At 42.2% G+C, this 24324-nt stretch overlaps 1 protein-coding gene across 2 annotated transcripts in view; it reads right to left on the reverse strand.

The window, feature by feature from the left end:
- The window catches only part of LOC134751163 (KH domain-containing, RNA-binding, signal transduction-associated protein 3-like), a 232377-nt gene that overhangs the window by 18207 nt on the left and 189846 nt on the right, over positions 1-24324 (reverse strand). For both annotated transcript variants that reach the window (XM_063686535.1, XM_063686536.1), the window contains exons 3-4: positions 13328-13425; positions 158-274 (exon numbers count right to left, since the gene is read on the reverse strand). In XM_063686535.1, coding sequence (XP_063542605.1) covers positions 158-274; positions 13328-13425 — 215 coding nt within the window. The remainder of the gene's footprint in view (positions 1-157; positions 275-13327; positions 13426-24324) is intronic.

Genomic DNA, 24324 nt, shown 5'->3' on the forward strand with positions numbered 1-24324 from the left:
TTTCTATGAAAAGGGACCTTATTGTCGGTGGCGCTTACGCCGCACAGCGTCGCGCGGCATTGTATTTATATCGGAGCATCGTTAATAATGGCGTAAGCGCCATCGACAATAAGGTCCCTTTTCATAGAAAATACCACATATAGGTGGTATAACGTACCTTCTGTCGGTCCTTCATGGATCCACGGCCGAGCACGGCCATCTTACATAGCGTATCCTCTTGTAACCTTTTCAGAGAGTTGCCCTTCGGGCCGAGCAGCTTCCCGACGAAATTAAACTGCGAACAAAACATGTTTCAATATAGGCAGGTAGCGCTGCGTCTTACGTAGGCGAACACTCGCGAACGCGAAGCGAAGCGGTGCGGCGCGGCGCGGCGCGGCGGGACCACGGCGTTCGCGTTCGCAACGAGATCGCCCACGTAGGACACAATAGGGTGCGAGGCGGATCGCAATAATTCGCCTTCTATACATGTAATATGAAACTGCGTCTATTGACGAAGAGCCGCGGCGCGTCGAATCGAATTTACCATTCATAGTAAATGTATAGAAGGCGAATTATTGCGATTCGATTCGATTCGCCTCGGCGAGTCTAGTGGACGCTAGCCTCTATAGGTCTCAAAGGATTTGTGGGAATGGAATCGATCTAATGTATAATTTCTATTTTGTTAGTATATTAATTGGTAATTTATCGTGTATAAATTTCCTTAATTCATTCTGAAAATAATAATTTTTATGTATAATTTTGTATAGTTATAATCATTTATAACTTATATTAAGATTATATAATATATAAATAAATAACTAGTTAAATAATAACCGCAAATAATGTATGTTTAAAATCTCAATATAAATATGTATTTAAATCACTAGCGGACAGAGCAACCGACCTTCTGATTAGATAAACTGGGTATGCAACTATGCACTTTGTCGTGGAGTAAATTGATCGAGTCCCGCTGCAGCGCTGTGCGCCGTACGGACCGGTCTAACGGGCGGCCCTCGGCTGCAGCGCTGACAGCGATGTATTCCGCCCGCCAGCGCGGGCGCACCTTAGTACCTCAGAAACCTCGACGCGAGACGCATGTGCGCTTTACCGTGCTACCGAGCCAAATTGCATTCCGTTTGCATTGTATTTTAATTAGTTTACTTTTCTTTCGCTTTCGCTCTTTCTCCTTCTGTTCTTTATTGACTGATGTGTATTGTGCTAACTGTTTCTTCCGTGTGCCGTATTAATAGACAATAAATTGGTGTGTATAAAACGACGCTTAGTGCTTCTTATTTACATCCGCATTTACACCCGCTTACCGGCACGCTTGACAACAGCATTAAGGCAAGTCTACCTACCACATCTACATTGGTGACCCCGTGGAGCACTGAAAATGAGCGATAATGAGAATAAAGAGCCGGAGAGGCCCGGGCCGAACAGACAAAGAAACGGCGCTCAAGATGGCGGCATATCAACGGAAATTTACCGCATCGGCGTGAAAGTGCCTGTGTTTTGGCCGGAGAAACCGGCAGTATGGTTCGCCCAAATGGAATCGCAATTTAGTGTTTCGAATATTACTTCGGATGCGACCAAATATAATTACATCGTCGCGCAGCTCGATGCTCAGTACGCCGCCGAAGTGGAGGATATAATTGTTTCGCCACCAGCGACCGACAAATATAAAAAAATAAAAGATGAGCTCATCAAACGACTCTCGGTGTCCCGGCAGAAGAAAGTGAAGCAGTTGCTTAGTCAGGAAGAGTTGGGCGATAGAAAACCTTCCCAGTTTCTTCGCCACCTACGTCATTTGGCCGGGCCGAATATACCCGATGAGTTTCTTTTATCTATATGGACATCTCGCCTGCCAAGTAACTTGCAATTTGTGATCGCATCGAAGTCCAATGACCCAATTGAAGAGCTCGCTGAGTTGGCCGACCGTGTTCACGACGTAGCAACTCCTCAAGTAGCCGCAGCATCAGCGCCGGATCCTCAAATGGCTATCCTCATGCGTCAAGTGAGTGAGTTGACTAAGGACATGAAAGCGCTAAAAAGTCAGCTCAATAGTGACAGTAGGCCGTCGCGATCAAGATCTCGTATATCCAGCAAGTCCCGCAATCGCTCCAGCTCTCAGAGGTCGCAGTCAAGTTATCGGAAGTTTCCTGAGTGCTGGTACCATGCGAAGTTCGGTGAGAAGGCAACAAGGTGCGTGAAACCGTGCGACTATCAGGCGGGAAACGAAAGGGGCACTCGTTAATGGCGACCGCCGTTTGCCCGAGTCCTGGTCGCTTATTTGTTACTGACCAATCGACGAAGATACAGTTTCTCGTGGATACTGGTAGCGACGTCTGTGTCTTCCCAAGGTCACAACTGAAATATCGGCGACAACCAACCAACTACCAGTTAGCCGCAGCGAACGGCTCACCAATAATAACTTACGGTTACTTACACTTAGTGCTGAATCTAGGCTTGCGCCGCGACTTTGCTTGGAGATTTATTGTTGCGGATGTGACGAAGCCAATAATCGGCGTGGATTTCCTGGCATATTACGACCTTCTTCCTGACTGCAAGAATAAACAGCTGATCGACAGGACGACTAGCTTGTGTGCCGTGGCTTTGCCCGGATGTTCCACGGACGAAATTTCTTCGGTCAAAGTGGTGTCGGGTGAGTCAGATTACCATCGCATACTACTAGAATACCCCGACATTACTCGCCCATCCGGCGTACATCGGGTTCCTAAGCATAACGTCCTACATTTTATAAGAACTACTCCAGGGCCTCCTGTGTCTTGCTCTCCTCGACGGTTGGCCCCGGACAAATTAAAAATTGCTAAGGACGAGTTCTCCGCGATGCTACAAAACGGTACAGCCAGACCTTCAGAGTCACCTTGGTCGTCACCTCTGCACCTAGCCCCTAAGAAAAACAATGGCTGGAGGCCTTGCGGTGACTACCGAATGCTAAATGCAAGGTCTATTCCGGATAAATATCCTATTCGTCATATACATGATTTTGCTCATAGTATTTCTGGTTGCCAGGTTTTCTCTACCATCGACCTTGAGAAGGCGTACCACCAGATCCCCGTGAACCCAGAAGACATCCAGAAGACCTCGATTACCACACCGTTCGGCCTCTACGAGTTCCCGTATATGAGTTTCGGGCTCAGGAATGCGGCCCAGACGTTCCAACGGTTTGTGGACGAGATGGTAAGGGGACTGGATTTTTGTTATGCTTATTTAGACGACTTTCTGGTGTACTCAAAGGATGAAGTAACTCACAAAGAGCACCTGCGCCAGCTGTTTGCCAAATTCCAGGAATACGGGATGGTGATTAACACTTCCAAATGTGTCTTCGGTGCACCTGAGGTAACGTTCCTGGGCTACAGCATTTCAGCCGGTGGTACCAAGCCCCTCCCGTCCAAGGTCGATGCCATCAAGGACTTCCCGGCACCAAAGAATGTGAGGGAGCTGCGCAGATTCTTGGGGATGGTGAATTTTTACCGAAGATTTATCCCTGGGGCAGCAGCGTCTCAGGCTCCACTTCATGCGCTTTTGACTGGATCCGTAAAGCCTTCTCATCCCGTCAACTTTAACGCTGAAGAAAATGAGGCTTTTGAGCGTTGTAAGGCCAGCTTATGTCAGGCTGCGTTGCTAGCGCATCCGAATAGTCAGGCTAAGCTGGCCATTGTCACAGACGCTTCTGATACCGCCGTGGGCGCCGCGCTTCAGCAGTATATCGACGAGGAATGGCAGCCGCTGGCGTTCTTCTCCAGAAAATTGAGCCCCGCTCAACGTAAGTACTCGCCGTACGACCGTGAGCTCCTGGCCATATATGAAGCGCTCAAATACTTTAGGCACATGGTTGAGGCCAGGGACTTCACAATCTACACGGACCACAAGCCCATCTGCTTCGCCTTCAACTCGCGCAAGGATAACTGCTCACCTAGACAGTTCAGGCATTTGGACTTCATAGCGCAATTTACTACTGATATAAGGCATATCTCTGGGAAGGACAACGTGGTGGCAGATACCCTGTCGCGCGTTGAGGAAGTTACACAGCCGATCGATTTGGAGAAGCTAGCGCAATCCCAGGTGAGAGATCCAGAGTTGCAGGAGCTCCTACAGAGTGATACTTCGCTTCGCCTGAAGAAGTTCAAGTTACCAGGTATTCAAGCCGAACTCTATTGCAACGAAAGCGACCAGACACTCAGGCCTTATGTCACGAAGGAGTTGCGCAGACAAGTGTTCCAGAGCTTGCACTCCCTTAGCCACCCTGGTGCTAATGCCTCCATAAAGCTCGTCACAGACCGGTACGTTTGGCCAGGTATCAATAAAGACTGCCGCGAATGGACACGTACCTGTTTGCCATGTCAGAGAGCCAAGGTCACTCGCCACGTTTCTGCGCCACTCGGAACATACCGGCTTCCAAGAGCGAGGTTCATGCACGTCCACATAGACCTCATAGGCCCCATGCCAGTTTCTCAAGGGTTCAGATACTGCCTCACAGCCGTCGATCGATATACACGTTGGCCTGAGGTAGTACCGCTACAGGAGATCACAGCAGAAGCCGTAGCCAGAGGACTTCTACATGGCTGGATATCACGATTCGGCTGCCCAAACGACATCGTTACTGATCGTGGCAGGCAGTTCGAGAGCTGCCTGTTCAAGCATCTGTCTGAGCTAGCCGGCTTTCAGCATCGTCGCACAACAGCCTACCATCCTGCGTGCAATGGCCTCGTGGAACGCTTCCATAGACAGTTGAAAGCCGCTATTACCTGCCACGCGACTAGCAACTGGGTAGACACATTACCCTTGGTCTTGCTCGGCATACGTAGTGCGTACAAGGAGGATCTCAACGCTTCGACCGCTGAGCTCGTGTACGGGGAGCCACTGAGATTGCCGGGAGAGTTATTACACGCCAAGTCGCCAGATGACACTATTGACGTGACGGATTATGTCGCACGCCTGCGTAAGTTTGCCCATAATCTCACTCCAGTGCCGGCGTCACGCCATACGAGCAATAGACGAATCTTCATATATAAGGATCTCAACACCGCCAGTCACGTGCTGCTCAGAGACGATGCGAGTCATCCACCACTGCAGCCAGCGTATACTGGCCCGTACGAAGTGCTCGAAAGAGGTGATAAAGTGTTTAAGTTGCGTGTGAAAGGCAAAAGTGTAACAGTGTCCATAGACCGCATTAAACCTGCATACATACTGGCTGATGTGCCGAATGTACCAATTCCTGTCCCGTCCATTCAACCTACTCCAGAGACTGAAAACACGGTCAAAAAGACAAAGTCAGGACGTACAGTGCGTGTCCCAGATTATTATTAAAAAATTTTTTTCCATCGCCCTTGACGGTCTCTGGAGGGGGGTGATGTGGGAATGGAATCGATCTAATGTATAATTTCTATTTTGTTAGTATATTAATTGGTAATTTATCGTGTATAAATTTCCTTAATTCATTCTGAAAATAATAATTTTTATGTATAATTTTGTATAGTTATAATCATTTATAACTTATATTAAGATTATATAATATATAAATAAATAACTAGTTAAATAATAACCGCAAATAATGTATGTTTAAAATCTCAATATAAATATGTATTTAAATCACTAGCGGACAGAGCAACCGACCTTCTGATTAGATAAACTGGGTATGCAACTATGCACTTTGTCGTGGAGTAAATTGATCGAGTCCCGCTGCAGCGCTGTGCGCCGTACGGACCGGTCTAACGGGCGGCCCTCGGCTGCAGCGCTGACAGCGATGTATTCCGCCCGCCAGCGCGGGCGCACCTTAGTACCTCAGAAACCTCGACGCGAGACGCATGTGCGCTTTACCGTGCTACCGAGCCAAATTGCATTCCGTTTGCATTGTATTTTAATTAGTTTACTTTTCTTTCGCTTTCGCTCTTTCTCCTTCTGTTCTTTATTGACTGATGTGTATTGTGCTAACTGTTTCTTCCGTGTGCCGTATTAATAGACAATAAATTGGTGTGTATAAAACGACGCTTAGTGCTTCTTATTTACATCCGCATTTGCACCCGCTTACCGGCACGCTTGACAACAGCATTAAGGCAAGTCTACCTACCACATCTACAGATTAATTCACCCCGCTCCGCTCCGCGCCGCGCCTCTTTGCGTTTGCGTGTTGTTCGCCTACGTAGTACGCTGCGTAAGTGACGCGACTTTATTGCTAAGAGAATACTGCCGTGCTAACAGTAAATGCAGTAATCACACTTAAAAAGTCATGCAATTGTTTATCTTGTTCTCTTTTATTTTAAGTTTCTTATTTAAACGATATTTTTCATATAATATTTTTATGTGCTATAAGCAGGGCAGAATAACAGCGTGTCAAGATAATTTTGAACACCTCGCCCGCTTAGCAACTTCTGCTGCTTACAGTCAGGATTCAATTAAAGGATTTTCCAAACCAGAATACAAAAATAAAACCTTAAAAAGTTAAAAATTCATATCATTTTAATGGTGGTGACCGGCAAGCTAGGCTGAATTTCACCTTCCCATACAAACGGAGTTTCGTTCTCATTTTAAAACTACGTGTTGGATTGTAATGAAACTTTGCATATACAATGACATGAGGTATATCTAGGTTTGTAATTAGTTTATATAGCTCTAGTATATAAAACAAACGAAATAGAGCAAAAACAAGTATTGTATGAAAAACTTAAATTCGCTGTATTTTTTTACTATGGTATCTGAAGCTACATAAACTAATGAGGGCTAACGCGTATGAATTCGCCGCTAGGGGCGCTAGTGTAGATGGTGGTCTTTTCCATAGTTCGAAATGTCAAATGTCACTTGTCACTTCAATGACTGACAGCTGTTCTTTAGTCTTTTGGATCACCATCAACAGAGGCGCCAACTGGTGAGCAAAAAAACGATAGCCCTCATTTTATGGCTGCTGCTCGGCGCAATCTTGGCGAAACTGCGAAGCGACGCCATTTTCCATAGCGCTGATAGACGCCGACACTAACAAGACGCTAGTGTGGGGTGGCCCTAAAATGGGGCATTTTCTATGAAAAGGGACCTTTGTCGATGGCGCTTACGCCGCACAGCGTCGCGCGGCATTGTATTTATATCGGAGCATCGTTAATAATGGCGTAAGCGCCATCGACAAAGGTCCCTTTTTATAGAAAATACACAATTTCCGTCACAGCCAGCGATACAGTAACAAATTGGTTGGCAGCAAATCATCCTGCTTGTTCGCAAGATTTCACTCCGCTCGAATGTAAAGCAATTTACAAAATGGCGCGCGGAATTCGGAATCTCGGAACAAGTGTTCCAATCACAACAGGATCTAGTCCGATCTGTGGATTATGAGATGTTGCCGGGGCTAATACTGCCACTCTTGAGAACGTTTTCCGTTTTGTACGGGGAATGTTCTCGTGCGAGAATATTCCCTGTAGTAAACGGAGAATGTTCTCGAGAATGGCACAACCAATGCTATGCTATGTCGTCTATCATTTGACAGAACAGTTGGCAACCTTTTGGCAACCCTATTTGTATCCAGTTTAACGACTTGTCCACGGGAGTAGTCGCGGGCAGAAGTTAATATTTGCTCTTTTACTACAGTACACATGTTTCAATTTCAAATATATTTTTCTACATAAAATTACAACAATCCCAAATGATTTTCGTGAATTGTGATAGGCGTTCAACAGACAGTTAATATTACGAGTATATTGTATAGATAAGAATGGGAGAAGAGGAATGGGAGTTATTTAGTCTGTACTTGTAGACCTTACATTATGGTTGGACTAAAGCAAAGGGGGTGCCGACACTAAATTTTTTTTTCATCGGAGTGATGTTATTATGACACCTATTTTTTATTATGTTATCGTAGAGAATACGCTAAAATAAGCATGTTTTGAAGGAAAAACTTTTCTTTAAAATCAAAAATGGCCGAGATATTTGACCCGCAAGTTGAAACCATTACTTGACAAATTAAAATCAATCATTTGGAACAGTACATTTAAGTAACAGAGACGATAGGTGCGACGACGAGCGAAGCGAGGAGGAGTGTGTTAGGTTGACCGCGATGATCGCGATCAAACAGAGCCAGAACAGACATGTTATTGTACCTACTAAAAAAATTCTGTCTTTTTTTGCACCCTCTTTTTTTAGGCCAACCCAAAACTTCCGTGAGACACAAACATATTAAATATATTAATAACGGGTCACTCACGTACCGTCCGTCATCGTAAAAGCTGTTCAGTATCCATACTAATATACTAATCCATATCCATACTAATATTATAAATGCGAAAGTCTGTCTGTCTGTCTGTCTGTCTGTCTGTGTGTTCCCTCTTCACGCTTAAACCGCTGAATCGATTTAGATGAAATTTGGCATAGAGATAGGTTGAGTCCCAGCCGGGCTAGCACATGATTGGCGCGAGAGTATGTCGCCGCGACATAGACTACCCGTCCCCCTTTAATTCATACAGTTAGTAAAAGACGGGTAGTCAATCTCGCGGCGAGATACTGTCGCGCCAATCATGTGCTTGGCCTACTGTGACACAAACTGAAACACTTTCTTAGGCAGATAATATGGAGTCATGCGCAAACATTTCGGTCACGTCGGGTGTACCCACCAACGCGATTCTATGTGGTTTAAATTGTAGCCCGTGATGCCTATAAGATTTTAGGGAATCAGCTGTTTAAAAATGTACGCAGGGTAAACTTGCATTATTTGGTGACATGCCTAATTCGGTGATACAAGTTTTGAAGCATGACACCGAGGAGAGCTAGTGAATTAGGGCCTATTAAATGGGCCTCACTGCAAAGCCGCCGAAACCGTGAAGCCGTGAGGTCCCATTTAAAAGGCCCTAATTCACTAGCTTTCCTTTGGGCGTGTCACCAATAATGCGCATGCAATAATGCGAGTTTATCCTAAATTGTGTCTGCCTCAGGGATGTTGCGAATATTCGCATCCGCATCCGCAACAGCGGAGCTTCCGCATTATTTTCAACATCCGCATCCGCATAAAATCGATGCGGAGCTTAATGCGGATGCGGATGTGGAACAGGTAGGTACAGGAAAGTCTTAGAGGCGGCGTAAGTGCTAGGTAATTTCGTCATTAGCCAATAGGAATCTCGTTTCGTGTTTGTGATTCGTCGATCGAGCACTTTAGCCTATGACGGACAGCGACAAGAAGTGAAAAGTTTGTTTTATTTGGACTTTAGTATAGTAATGCGATAGTGGGGCACCTATATTCTTGTTTAAATACTAAAAGTTTCGTTGTTTTAAAAATAAAAATAAATAAGGAGTAATATTTGACGTTATTTATGTGCCTAATCTCGACATCCGCATCCGCATCCGCGGATGTCAAAAAATCGGCATCCGCAACATCCCTGGTCTGAGTAATCAAAAACATAAACTTTTGACCGGTACTGTAGAATAATATCAATTTATGCAGTTTGTATAGGCCCGTATGCGTTATTTTCATTCCTCGCCATATCCTGAACACATATAATATAACCCAAGTCAACTCGGCCCTCGTGCCGTTGGTAAATACTCCAGTCTGTTTGAGTTGAAAGTGGCCCGCGTTTTGGGCTTGTTTGTCTTATCTAAGTTAAGACGGAAGTGGACGACTTCCCTGAAACTGATTTTCCATACAAACGTAGGTACAGTCAAGGGCATAAATATATATACATTCCCAAAGTTTCAAAAATATGTTACAATGTGACAATAAAGTCGTGCTCTAAAAACAAATTAAATTATTTTCTATGAAAATATTTTAATTTGTGTTTTTTTCCAGTAGACACACTACTATTTAAACTATAAACTGAAAATAAATGTCATATACGAAGAAAAAAATATTATTATTTTCAGTTAATAAAGTCGTGTTCACATATTTATGAGCCATTTGTCTGGATCGATATTTTTGCCTTCGACTGTACCGTAAAATGGGGTGAGTAGGGTTGGACATGAAAGGGGGGTGAGATGGTATTATTATTATTAAGGCTACTGCTACAAAAATAATGTATTCCAATTTAAAATGGAGCTATAGTAATACTCATAAAAAAAACGATCCAACAATCTTCCAAAATCACCTTTGTATGAAAACCCAATTACGAGGGACTACGGGGTGAGGTGGGATTTCCTGTTTATCGTCAAAGTTATGAAAACTACCCAAAATAGAATATAAACTAAAATACAAACGTCCGGAACACTTATTATATACACCATTCAGTTTGCATATATGTAAAAATAAAAAGTTATCAAGGTTTGAATGTCAGTTTTGCTCCTACTCACCCCATTTTACGGTAGTCTTCATTTACCTCTTCGGATTATAACATAATAGAAAATATGGGGCATTTTCTATGAAAAGGGACCTTATTGTCGATGGCGCTTACGCCGCACAGCGCCGCGCGGCATTGTATTTATATCGGAGCATCGTTAATAATGGCGTAAGCGCCATCGACAATAAGGTCCCTTTTTATAGAAAATACCACATATTTTTACACAACTTGATAGGTATATATCAACCACATCTTTAAAGCTTCCTTTTTATAGTTTTTCGTAAATATCTCGTAAACGGTAGCCCATATCAAAAAATAGTTATGTAAATAATCTGTATGTCCCTACACTATTCATAGCAGCCATTGCATTAACAAGCAGGAGCAGTCACTCTCGCCTCGGTCCTTGAGACCTTTAGAAGCTCCCCCTAGAGGCGTCCGTATCCGTATATATACTGTGTAGTGTGTACTAGTCATTTGTGCACCCAACTTGTGTTATTCAACCCCTATGTATAAGGTGTGTTTACAATAGGTAACTTAAGCTTGTATTTCGCTTTCTGTGTAATTTTTAACTTTATGGTGGTATAAAGAATATATTAAAAAAAAAAACTACGTCGGTGGCAAACAAGCATACGGCCCTGATGTTAAGCAGTCTCCGTAGCCTATGTACGCCTGCAACTCCAGAGGAGCTACATGCGCGTTGCCGACCCTAACACCGCACCCTCGTTGAACTCTGGCAACCTTACTCACCGGCAGGAACACAACACTATGAGTAGGGTCTAGTGTTATTTGGCTGCGGTTTTCTGTAAGGTGGAGGTTCTTCCCCGGTTGGGCTCTGCCCTAGATCTGGAATGACATCCGCTGTGCTGTGCCCTACCACACAAAGCGAGATGACATTCGCAGTGTCCATACCTCCCTTTTGGACGTACTTTAAGGACATACCCGGGTCCAGGACGTAGTTTAAGGACATACCCAAAACTTTTATTACTTAGTTAATTTTATAAAGAGTTAATAAAGAGACTTAATTACTTTTCCATTAATAATATAAGTAGGTAGCGAAACCGTACTTATTGCCAGTTGAAACGCCTATTGACATGGGAAAAATTATTTATTAATTCCCGTTACTTAAGGGTTGTCTGGAAGAGATCGCCTTTAGCCATAAGATCGCCCGTTATTTACATCTTGAGTTCCTGTATTCATTGTATTGTTTTCTGTATTAAGGTGTACACTAATAGTACCTAGATTGTTAACCAAGAGATGAAATGATGCCTTTCGCCCGAGTCAAACACACTACTTTTCATTTCGAATACGAGGAAAGTAAAATGCATGTGTTTTAAAAAAAATGATAAAGTATACATTTTTATAGTTTTTCTTGAGGGTACTTTCAATTAATAATTCAGGCAAATATATCGTTATTTATGGAATGGAGAGTCAAATATCAGAATGGAAATTGTATAACAAATCTATTATATTCAACGAGTATTTGAGGCATTTTCTATGAAAAGGGACCTTATTGTCGATGGCGCTTACGCCGCACAGCGTCGCGCGGCATTGTATTTATATCGGAGCATCGTTAATAATGGCGTAAGCGCCATCGACAATAAGGTTCCCTTTTATAGAAAATACCACATTTGTATTATATTTTACCTTTGCAATTTATCAGCACGTAAAACGCACCATCTTAACTGCACACTATTAATTAAGTAACAAAATGACCAACCGTACGCCGAGCACACTCAGAAAACCCTTCACTAACATGTACGCAATAATGCACCTTACGCCGTCGAGATAAAACAACGTGTGAAGATATTTATGGGCGGTAGTGTATTGTCGAGGACTGGCCGTGGAGAGGACTGCAAACATTCGGCCTCGCTGAGCATACACTTGGATACCGACTCCTATCGTGGGCAACTATTCTACCACATATTAACCGAGTACTATATGTCTAAATAAAGAAATTTTCAAGTCACAACTGCCACTATCAGCTAAGAAGATAGCCATGGACACGGCTATACTTCCATGTCTTACTTATGGATGGACGTTTGACACCAAAACCAGAAAAATTCAGGCCACTCAGAGACGAATGGAAAGAATATGCGACTAAGGCTAAGGTGCGAAATGCTGACATTCGCAAGAAAACCAGTTACGGACGCCCTAACTTTCGCGCTAAAAACAAATAGACCGCGAGCCAGGCGCAAATTTCGCCAGTCATCGCCTTCCGGGCGAAAACTTGTATAGCGGTTAACGGCTATGTATGATGAACCCTCGTGAACGTCAGCTGCCGCTCCGTTGGTGGGTTGAAGAATGGCAGCCACCGACACGCATAACACGGTCATTCCACCGCGATATAACCGGCTGACGATTTGTTTTATTAACAATTAATAGCATCTAAACTATCATCTGACAAAGTATTGAACGGGAGGCGATGACGCCGATGACTTAAAAGAATTTCCTTTTTTACATGTTCATGTGACCAGCTGACGCTCTTTCCACAGCGATACAATCGGCTGACGATTTTGTTGATTCACAATAGCACCTAAACTATCATCTGACAAAGTTTCAAGCGGGAGGCGATGACTAAATTTTTTTATAGACTATTTGCTGCCATTCCTCAATCCACCAACGGAGCGGCAGCTGACGTTCACGGGGGTTCATCATACATAGCCGTTAACCACTATAAGAGTTTTCGCTCGGGAGGCGATTGGTCATGGAAATCTGTTCCTGGCCTGTTTCTAAAATGGAAGTGGGCAGGTCACGTCGCTAGGAACGAAGATAACCGATGGACTCGGAGAGCGGTAGACTGGTCCTGGCCGGCAGGAATAAGATCGAGAGACCCATACGCAAAATGGACAGATGAAATAGCGGTAACAGCAGGCCGAGTTTGGCTAAACACAGCCAGATAGAAAAAAGTGGAGGAGGCTTTTACCCGAAGGGGGTCCATTTAAGAATAATTAAAAAAAAACCGGCCAAGTGCCGGGCATTTGGAAAATGAACAATTAATTTATTAAACCGATTCGCGGTGGGTGGCCTCAGCTGTGTGAGTCACTCTATGCTACATACGGAACCCTAAAAAGAAAACATTAGCTCACCTTGGGATGGTCCCGGACGGGGACCGCGACTCGAACGCAGAGCTTTACTGGCTTGTCCCTCGTGATGTCCAGTAATCTGCGCTCGCCGCGCCACTCGCCTGTAACAACGGAACCACAGGTTAGCTAACTAGGTACAGTCACAGAATCCATACTAATATACTAATACACTTCATCTAATATTATTATTATTACGAGCCTATTGTGTCCCACTGCTGGGCAAAGGAGTCCAAGTTATCCCGCCATCGCCGACGAGGTCTGCTGTGGTTATTTTGGCCCACATGTCATTCGGCATGCGGCAGACATGACCAGCCCAGTCCCACTTTAACTTGTCCGCTTTCCGAGCTACATCTATTATTTGGGTTTTAGAGCGCAGCGTGGTGTTCCGGATGCGATCCTCGAGTTTCACACCTAATATGCTGCGCTCCATACCTCTCTGACAAACCCCGAGTTTGGACTTCTGAGCTTCCGTCAAAGACCAAGTCTGAGCACCGTAGGTAAGGACTGGAAGTATGCACATCTAATCTACTTATCTAATCTAATCTAATATACATCTAATATACTCTAATCATGATTATAAATATGAACCAGAAGTTAGCTAACTATACTCTGTATCTTTAGGTATTTAAATTAAAGTAAACAAAATCTACCCTCAAATGAAAATCAGAAAATTATTTAAACTAAATTAATACAAATATCTGATATTTTAATCTCTTCTTCCGTTTCACCTTTTCGTTTTCATCATTCCGTATACAAAATACGAAAAGATAATCATTATTCAGCCAGGATTCATGCACACAACCTCTGAATTACATCAATAGATACATTTGTGCAACATAATACCTGCATGTAAGATAAAACTTGCAATTCCATTTACCCAGGTTCCACTGCACGTATTTCTCGTTATTTCCACCATGTTCATTAAAGCGAACGCTAATTGGCCCTCGAGATATTCAAACATGATGAATTCCCGCGGATTTTAAACTATGTCAAGATTTGACTTTCAAACGCCGCTTTTTGTGGTTTTACATAAATCTGCTTTATTATGGAAGCGACACGGAGGCCCATTCTGATTTAACATTTTTTTATGATAAGAGGCAAGCGAGCAGATGAATTACCTGATGGTAAGCGACTACCGTCGCCCAGGGGCCCGTTTATCAAAAGCTTGTAGCTTGTAATACAAGTGGAAGTCCCTTTTTGACAGCTTTTGTTAGAAAGGGACTTCCACTTGTCTTGGTGATTGGCGCGCATCACACGCACGTCTTTAACTTCATTTCGGATGCACCAATCAGCGTCTCGATCAAGGGTGTTGCGGATGGCGATTTTTTGACATCCGCGGATGCGGATAAGGATGTCGAGATTAGGCACAAAAAAACGTCAAATATTACACTTTAGTAACTTTTATAAAACAAAAAGAAACTTTTAGTATTTGAACATGAATATAGGTGCCCCACAATCGCATTACTATACTAAAGTCCAAATAAAAAAAACTTTTCACTTCTTGTCGCTGTCCGTCATAGGCTAAAGTTCTCGATCGACGAATCACAAAAACGAAACGAGATTCCTATTGGCTAATGACGAAATCCCCTAGCACTTATACCGCCGCTAAGACCTACCTGTTCCACATCCGCATCCGCATTAAGCTCCGCATCGATTTTATGCGGATGCGGATGCGAATATTCGCACCATCCCTGGTCTCGATCTTCAAGGTCTTATCAAAATAGCATCAAAACCGTATCAAGTTGTCAAATCTAAATTGGCTCCTGTTGTATTATGGAAGCGACACGGTTGGACCGAAATGCATTCCTTCGTTTACTGTTATTTAAATATTGGAATATATTTCGATGACACTATGCATTATTCGGCGCTTTTTAGTAATTTTTGTCTTATTATTATTACGAGCCTATTATGTCCCACTGCTGGGCAAATGCCTCCCCCCTCTTCTTCCACTCCTCCCGGTATTGAGCTACATCTGGCCAGTCTCTCAAAAAGGAGTCCAAGTTACGAGCATCCCGCCATCTCCGACGATGTCTGCCGGATCCCGGCTTGACTCACGGGAGTCATGGGGCACCCACTCCGTGGTTATCTAGGCCCACAATTCATTCGGCATGCGGCAGACATGACCAGCCCAGTTCCACTTTAACTTGGCCGCTTTTCGAGCTTTTTTTTTATTTTTTTTATGATGAATAGGCAGGCGTTTGACCACATCTATTATTTGAGTTTTAGAGCGCAGCAATCCATACCTCTCTGATAAACCCCGAGTTTGGAGTTCTGAGATTAGTTTTAGTTTTATTTTTAGTTAGTTAAGAACTAAGAAATTTAGGTACTATTAATAAATCAAAAACTAAACTTGATTTTTAGTCGTTGTTTTTTTATGTCTGTGTAAATTTAGATATTGTTTACCACAATAATATACTGTCCGTAAATACGTTAGTAATATAGTTCAATGAGAGAAACTAGTTATTTATTAGTTTATTACCAATAAAATATATAATATATGAACACCATAGATGGTGCTGGCCGGGGTGCAGGCAGGCCGAAAAGGAGATGGCGGGACGACTTGGACGCATTTTATCCCGATTGGCGGGACACTACATACGACAGGGTCGAATGGAGGAAACGAGGGGAGGCCTTTGCCCAGCAGTGCGACACTAAATTAGGCTAGTAAAAAAAATATATATATGAATACAGCTTGAGCTGGTAGAGTGAAAAAGTTCACCTGATATTCTTAGGGCGTGTCTATTTTGTACTTCCTTAGTGTCAGTATATAATACTTATAAACCTAGAGATTATGTCCATTTATATTCATAGACTTTAAAAGAACTGAGTTTAATGATAATGTACGGTACGCGTTTATGCATGTCCGACATGCACTTGCAATTCTTGGCCTAGGCCGGAAAATTAGTGAGGATTTGCATAGACATGCCGTTAGGGCATGTTCGGAACGTGTAAGTATTATATGGGAAGTTTCGAGACGTAATGTGCACTTGACGTAGTGTAGAGAAAGACAGTAGCATATTATCGGTTTCGCTGAGCACTTAGCGGACGGCCGTACGTGCTCGGGAGCGCGTATAATTGTTATTAAATTAATATTGTCTTCGGTTACCGCGATAGTTACTCATGAAATAAAACTATGAAAACGGATTATATCGCGTATATTGAATTTATAATACATCCCGACGTTTCGAACTCTTTACAGCGTTCGTGGTCAACGGGTGACTGAGGAAAAATTACAAAGTGCAAAAATACCCACATACTAATATATAAACAATCATAGACTACAAACTTTAAGGCTGGTTGTACATGCAAAATCGGTTCATAAGGCTCATGTATTATAAATTCAATATACGCGATATAATCCGTTTTCATAGTTTTATTTCATGTTATTAAATTGTTATTTGTAACAAAAACCGGCCAAGTGCGAGTCGGACTCGCGCACGAAGGGTTCCGTACCATTACGCAAAGAAACGGTAAAAAAATCACGTTTGTTGCATGGGAGCCCCACTTAAATATTTATTTTATCATATTTTAGTATTTGTTGTTATAGCGGCAACAGAAATACATTATCTGTGAAAATTTCAACTGTCTAGCTATCACGGTTCATGAGATACAGCCTGGTGACAGACGGATAGACAGACAGCGGAGTCTTAGTAATAGGGTCCCGTTTTTACCCTTTGGGTACGGTACGGTACTAGGGGACTGATTGGATTTTTGTAAGAATATCCCTAGATATAATTATTTATTGATGTATTTTATTTAAATGGCTCACTGCATGTTAGACTACTTCACATAAATCCACTCTGAGTCTGTACAAGTTTAATTTGCAACGAGGAAAGCGAGGAAATGAGGTAATTAGGCAGTTACGGAGTTGGTAGTGAGACCCGCTGTTTCAAACTAACTAATTTCAGTTCGAACCATAAGTATAACGTAGGTACAGTAAAAGATACATTGATTAAGATGCGTAAAATCTAAGACCTATTCGTGCTTCCAATTTGACAGGTAAACGAAATGGCATTTTGCGGTAACATTGATTGTCAAAAGTTGACGTTTGACAATGAGGGCTAACGCGTATGAATTCGCCGCTAGGGGCGCTAGTGTCATGAAAAATGTCAAATGTCACTTGTCACTTCAATGACTGACAGCTGTTCTTTAGTCTTTTGGACCACCATCAACAGAGGCGCCGGACTTCCGGTTCGAGCGCCATCTTGATAGTTAGCATCGTGATTAATTACTTTGTTTTTTGCTCATTAATATTGTTTAAAGTGTAATATCGATAGCTTATTATACAGTAAACTAATGTGGTAGTGTGCAATGAATGGAGAATTAATTTTGAAGCGCGTTTAACCACCATCTTGGAGTCAACGGCCGGTAGTCCACGTGCTTCTTGTAAAGTCTAGCTATCGATTTACAAGAGCTAACAAATCACCGTACACTGTCTTGTACAACCGTACAATTTTTGTCGTTTTTAAACCTCTTAATACCTTGATACTGGCGAAATAGTCCCACTGGGCTGAAGCCATAATTTTAAAAGAAGAACAGAGGCGCCAACTGGTGAGCAAAAAAACGATAGCCCTCATTCAGTGACCGCAAAACCACAAAACATATGGCGCCAAGGGCCTGACACTTTGAAAGAGATAGTCTTATTGCGATTCCTGTAAAAGGAAAGAGAAAATAGTGCCATGCTTTGTCCTTATCACCGACCGGGTGGCATCATAGGTAGGCGATGGCGAAATACCGAAATTTATAAGAGTGAAAGAGAAAAAATCTTATGCTGTCCAAATTTTATATGAATATTCTTTCTCTTACCCCCGGTCGCTCGGTGGCGCGTCTATAACTACTTGTATATACTATGTCTATGTATGTATGGCGCAGTACAGTGCAGTCTGTTTTGGATGTCAAACTAAGTTTTTTTCGTAGACTACCTTTCTATTACATACATACATACATACATACATATAATCACGCCTATTTCCCGGAGGGGTAGGCAGAGACCACGGATTTCCACTTGCTACGATCCTGACATACCTCTTTCGCTTCCTGACGCTAAAGGCACAAAAGGGGATATGGAAATATTATCATTATTATATATTATTGATATCGATTCTTACTATTAATCTATCAACCTAGGTTTTGGCGTTAACATGTCGGTGGTAATAATTATAATTTCCAAGTCCTACCTGAACGTCCAGTCCTGTATCACCGCTTTGGTGGTCTATGATTTGCTTCGCTACGATATGATATTTTCCTCTGGTGCCTGTAGATTATTTCCACCGCCTGTTGATAGATTAATAGTAAGAATCGATATCAATAATATATAATAATGATAATATTTCCATATCCCCTTTTGTGCCTTTGGCGTCATGGTGGAGATGCTGGGATATGATATACTATACATAGCACTTGGGATCCCATTTACCTGTATTCGTAATTACTACGATCAGAACTTTTACTATGACTGTTATATCTTAACCTAGTCTAATACTTAGCTCAAGTTCATCAGCTTTTCAGGATCCAGGAATCAGGTTCTACACACTTTGTCCACTTGCACAAACTTGTCCTTTCAACCACCATCTTCTTTTTTCTCGCCTAACCAATGGCGCCAAATGTATCTGACAATTCTGTCATCTAAATGTTACTAGCTACAAATTTATAAGGATTAGTTCACAAGACTTACCACAGGTTCGCGATGATCCGCGACACTCCCGACAACAAAAGAAGCTTATAGAAGAGCCGCTAAGTGGCGTGTCCACTCGGCAATCTTCTCTCGGGCTCGTTGAGCTGCAATCCGCTCTGGTCTCGTCTCAACAGGTAAGTCACTCAGTTCCCTTTCTTGTGGAGTATCCTCCAACTCTTGTTGAACAGTTTCCTCTTGCCTATCAGTAACTTCAGACTCTTTCGAAGTCAACTCAGTGCCCTGAACTGCCTCAGCTTGTTCTTGACTATGTACTTCATTTGGTACATCCATGTTATCTTGCATCTCATTTTGACAGTTTTCCAGTTCAATTCTATTTTCAGGTGGTATCTTATCTAATCTTATGTTAGGATGATCTGCAGGTACAGTAAGTTCCATTCGTTCGACTACTGGAATTTCTGCTCCTGAAGATTCTCCGCTGCAGTCTGTTTCCAGTGGATATAGGTGTCCAATGGATCTGGTAAACTCCATGTCACCAACCTTCACCTTTGCAACTCTACAATGTCCATCTTGACTCTTGATCAAAGTTGATATCTTCCCCTCTTTCCAGTTTATCCTTTTCTTAGAGTCGTCGTAAATCTGAACTATATCCCCTACTTTTGGTAATTTATCAGAAGTGGATCTATGCTGTTTGATGGAATATCTGTGCTTTTCCCTCAGACTTGTTAGGTATTGCTTTATGAACATGTCCTTAAACTCCCCTAGAATCATGGTACCTCTTTTCCAGCTTGCAATGAGGTCTACTTTCGTAGCAGTGATCTTGCCCATGTTGTCTATCTCCATTGGTTCAAGAACCACACAACTACCTAATCTCAAGAAGTCTACTGGTCTCAGCACACGGTCCAAATCTGCGCCAACGTACGTCAGAGGTCTTGTGTTAATGACTCCCTCAATCTCTTTAATTACTGTAAGTAACTGGCTATCGTGCAGTAAGTGTTTTTCCAATGTGCGCTTCATACAGTGTTTCGCCAGGGCTACGAGCCGTTCATAGACCCCCCCGTGCCATGGAGCCAGTTGAGGGATAAACTTCCACTTAATGTTGTTTTTTACGCAATACGAGCTTGTCAAAAGTTCCGATGTCAGCTTGAATTGAGGTGCATTGTCTGATAATATCATCTTTGGCTTTCCTCTGGAGGCTATGAAACGTCTCAACGCGAGCAGACATTCTTCAGCTGTTAAGTCCATTACTATCTCCATGTGAACAGCTCTCACAGCAAGGCAGGTAAATAAACATACCCACCGTTTCTCTTTTCCTAGTTTTGTTGCAACCAATACTGGACCGAAATAATCAAGACCTGTATAGGTATAAGGATCACTGTAATTCGCTCGCTCCACTGGTAAGGCTGGTGTAGGAGGAAGTCGGTAGGGTCCTCCACCCTGTTTAATGCATTGATTGCAGGTTTTAAGTACCCTCTGTACTTGTGTCCTACCCTGAAGTATCCAGTATTTTTCACGGATGATATTCAAGGTATGTGGAACTCCCACATGGTAGTTTTCTTCGTGAGTCTCTCGGATAACCTTATCTGTGAAACTAGATTTAGCCGGTAAAAGGATTGGGTGTTTCATATCATAGGACCAACGAGTGTTTGACAGTCGTCCTCGACTTCTTAGTAATCCATCTACGTCTAGATACAGCCCTAAGTTTCGTGTCAAATGAGTTTCCTTTCCACTCACTTCTTTTGGAAAATGTTCTTTTTGCAGATTTATAATTTCTGTTAAATGTGTTTTATCTTCATTAATATCAGTCCCTATCTGGATAGCATGTTCCTGTTCTTGAGCTGTATGGCCATCAAGATCCATATTGTGTTGGACATCAGGTATATCCTTCTCACCATCCTCCACTGACATCTCTGGATCATCGATGATGTCCAGGCCCTCCCCAACAACAAGAAAGGCTTGACGATCTTCAGATTTTGTACTACTTGGCCAATGTACTGGTTCCTTGGAAAGAAATTCAGGCCCATTGAACCATAATCCCTTTTTACTTTCCCACAGCTCAGGCCGAGTAGCTAAGTCAGCTGGGTTTCTATTCGTATCTACATAGCGATATTCGAAGTTTTTATTCTCCTTGATTTCATTAATACGACGAGTAATAAACGGAGATAGCAGTTTATTCGATTTGATCCAGCCGAGCACAACCAGACTATCTGTCCACAAATATTGTTCCTGTATGGGTAAGTCTAGGTTTGCTTTGACATACTTCATCAGCCTGCTACCAATTAAATATGCTAACAGTTCCAGACGAGGTATTTTCAAATCCTTTTGATCCTCTAAGGGTGTTATCCTGGCCTTTGACATAAGGAATGCTATCTTATTTTCTCTGTCTCCGACTATACGTAGATATGTCACTGCAGCATATGCCTTCATAGAAGCATCTGTGAACGTATGAAGTTCATATTTTACCTTTGACTTTGATGATACATGTCCTACATATCTTGGTATTTCAATATCTCTAGTCAGTTTAAGGTTGTCTAATATTTTTGACCATTTAAATATGAGCTCTGTTGACAAGTTTGAATCCCATTTAATCTTTGTCTCGCAGAGCTGTTGAAAGAATATTTTTGCAGGTAGGATGAGTGGTGAAGCGAAACCACATGGGTCATAGACCCTTGATAATGTGCGTAAAACGTTCCTTTTAGTAAGATTCTTCTCATGGCAATCGAAGGAGTTATCATTAATTTTCAGTTCTAAATTATCTTTTTCCACGTTCCACATAAGGGCAAGAACCTTTATTCGGTCCTTTTGTGGTGCTCGTAGTGGCTCAGGAATAGTTTCCAAAAAATGTTTATCATTTGACAGCCACTCTCGTATATTCATGCCCAGTTCTTTGAAGACTTTTCTGGTTTCTTCATATAACATAGTAGCTTTGTTATAGTCTTCAGCGCATGTCACGAGATTGTCAACGTAACATCTGTCAGCAATGTTCTTAAGAAGGGTTTCATCGTGCGATAAATGATGTCGTATCGTGGCTGTTAAGAGAAACGGGCTCGAAATTATTCCAAACGGTACTCTACAAAATCTGTAATGAAGAATATTGTCTTCAGTGAGTTCTTTAGATAGATCCTTTATCCAGAGGAATCTCGTGACATCTCTATCTTCGTCTTGGAGACCGACTTGAAGAAAGGCCTTTTCTATGTCTGCTGTTATTCCTACTTCTCCACATCTAAATTTTAGTAGTAGGGCAGTTAAGTCTTCTAGCATTGATGGTCCTCGATACATACATTCATTCAGGCTTTTATAATCCTTTACTTTAGCTGACGCATCATAAACAATACGCCCCCTTTTTCCTTCTTGTTTAACTATATGACCCGGTAAGTAGTGAATAGGCGGGTTTACCTGGTATATTGGTATTGTTTGGGGTTCTAAAACTTCAATGATATTAGCTTCAAGTTGTTCAGACAGTATCCGATCATATTCTGTTAACGTCGCACTGTCAGATCTCCTCAGTAGACTTTTCAATCTTCCATAAGCCAGATTGTAATTGGTTGGTATATCTGGAGGGAACTGTATCCAAGGCCACTTTACTTCATACCGTCCTTCTGCATACTTGATGGTATCATTGAAGAATTTCACCGCTTCTTCTTCCCTAGTTGTCTTAGGAGAGTCCGTTATACCAATGCTCTCAAGTGCCCATAAGAACTTCATGTCGACATTTCTCAAAGGTAAGTCGGGCTCTGTAAAGTATGGGCAACTAGGTCCGTGACATTGACAATATGTTACTATGGAAAGAGCATTGTCATAAATGTTCCCATCTGTACCCCCTGTTAACATCCAACCAAAGTCGGTATCAATTAAATGTAGATTCTCTCCAATATGGCGACGACTACTTCTAATAAAGGAGAAATAATAGTCGTTTCCGATCAGTACATTAATTATATCTCCCAATGAGTCATCATCAGCAATGATATCTACAGATATCTTGTCCGGAAAGTTAAATATCGGGATACTATTAGTGATATGTGGGACTACATTTACTCTTATCCTCTTCTGTAAGCCACGTTTGGTTTCTAAGAAGATTTCCGCCGCAGGACTAATAATCTCCTTAGGTTTATTTGAACCAAATGTATATACCATAAGCAGGTCTTCATTTTCTGGTGCAAAATTGATTGATTGAGCTAACTTAGTTGTTATGTAGCTCCTTTGACTTCCACAGTCTAGTAGGATGCGGCATGACTGTGGAGTACCCTGTTCAGTCTTATTCCTTATTACTGCAGTTGCTGTCTGCAAACAAGAATAAATACATACAGAGCTAAAGTTTATTGTCTTTTGATCAACGTTATTGAGAAATGAAGTTGTACTCTCACCTGCAGCCACCGCCTGTGGTATAGTACTAGCAGACTTCAACTGGTTTGGGCAAAGCGCTCGATTATGTCTTCCTTTGCAGTGATGACATCGAAAACTCATTCTACAATTTCTTAAAAAGTGTCCTTCTTTCAGGCATAAATAGCATTTCTTCCCTAGCCTCTGCTTCCGTTCTTTCAACGTTGCATATTTAGTGCACTCATCACTGTAATGTGAATGAGTGTGACAAAATCGGCATTCCTTTCTCGGTTTCTTCCCATGCTCCGGTTGAAAGTTGTCTCCCTTGAATGTACGTTTCCTTCTGAAGTCACCATGAGATTTCTTAGTGTTAGGGCCTTCACTAAAGGTATTGTGAAATGGTCTGCTATTCCTTTTAGAAATGTTTTCGACAGCTTGTAAAGTCCCTGTCGTACAACCTTCGGTGTCTGTGGAACTTTGTTTGGATTTGGAGACTTCTTCCTTGTCTGCAAGCAACTTTGAAAGCTGAGTCCTTATTTCATTTGTGGAGTCATCTTTTATAACTCTTTTCAGCTCATACACAATAATTTCTGGAAATTTTTCATAGATTAAAGTCCTGAAGAAACTGTGAGAGACATCTTCTCCAAGGGCATTTAAAACTCGCAGATGTCGTTCTAGTTCATTAAATACTCTACGACAATCTATAATAGCTTCACTAGCCGGTGTTATTTTATTGAGTGCAGCATAATGAGCATCCTTTATGTAGCTGTCTCTGCCATAACGCTCCCGAAGTGTTGTGACTGCTATGGCATAATTTGCATTTGTGGCTTGTAAGCCTTCCACTAAATTTTTAGCTTCGCCCTTTAAGGCCGTAGATAAATACAGAAATTTATCTACATCTGATAATTCTCGCTGGTCAATCTGAGACCTGAACTGGTCCCAAAAGGAATGCCAGTTTAAGATGTCTCCATCAAATGTAGGCAAACTTAGTATTGGAAGTTTCCCAGTTAAACATTTAGTAGATGTTGTTTCCTTGGTCTTGGCATGT

The sequence above is a fragment of the Cydia strobilella genome, chromosome 21, assembly GCF_947568885.1.
Source record: "Cydia strobilella chromosome 21, ilCydStro3.1, whole genome shotgun sequence".
Taxonomy (NCBI): domain Eukaryota; kingdom Metazoa; phylum Arthropoda; class Insecta; order Lepidoptera; family Tortricidae; genus Cydia; species Cydia strobilella.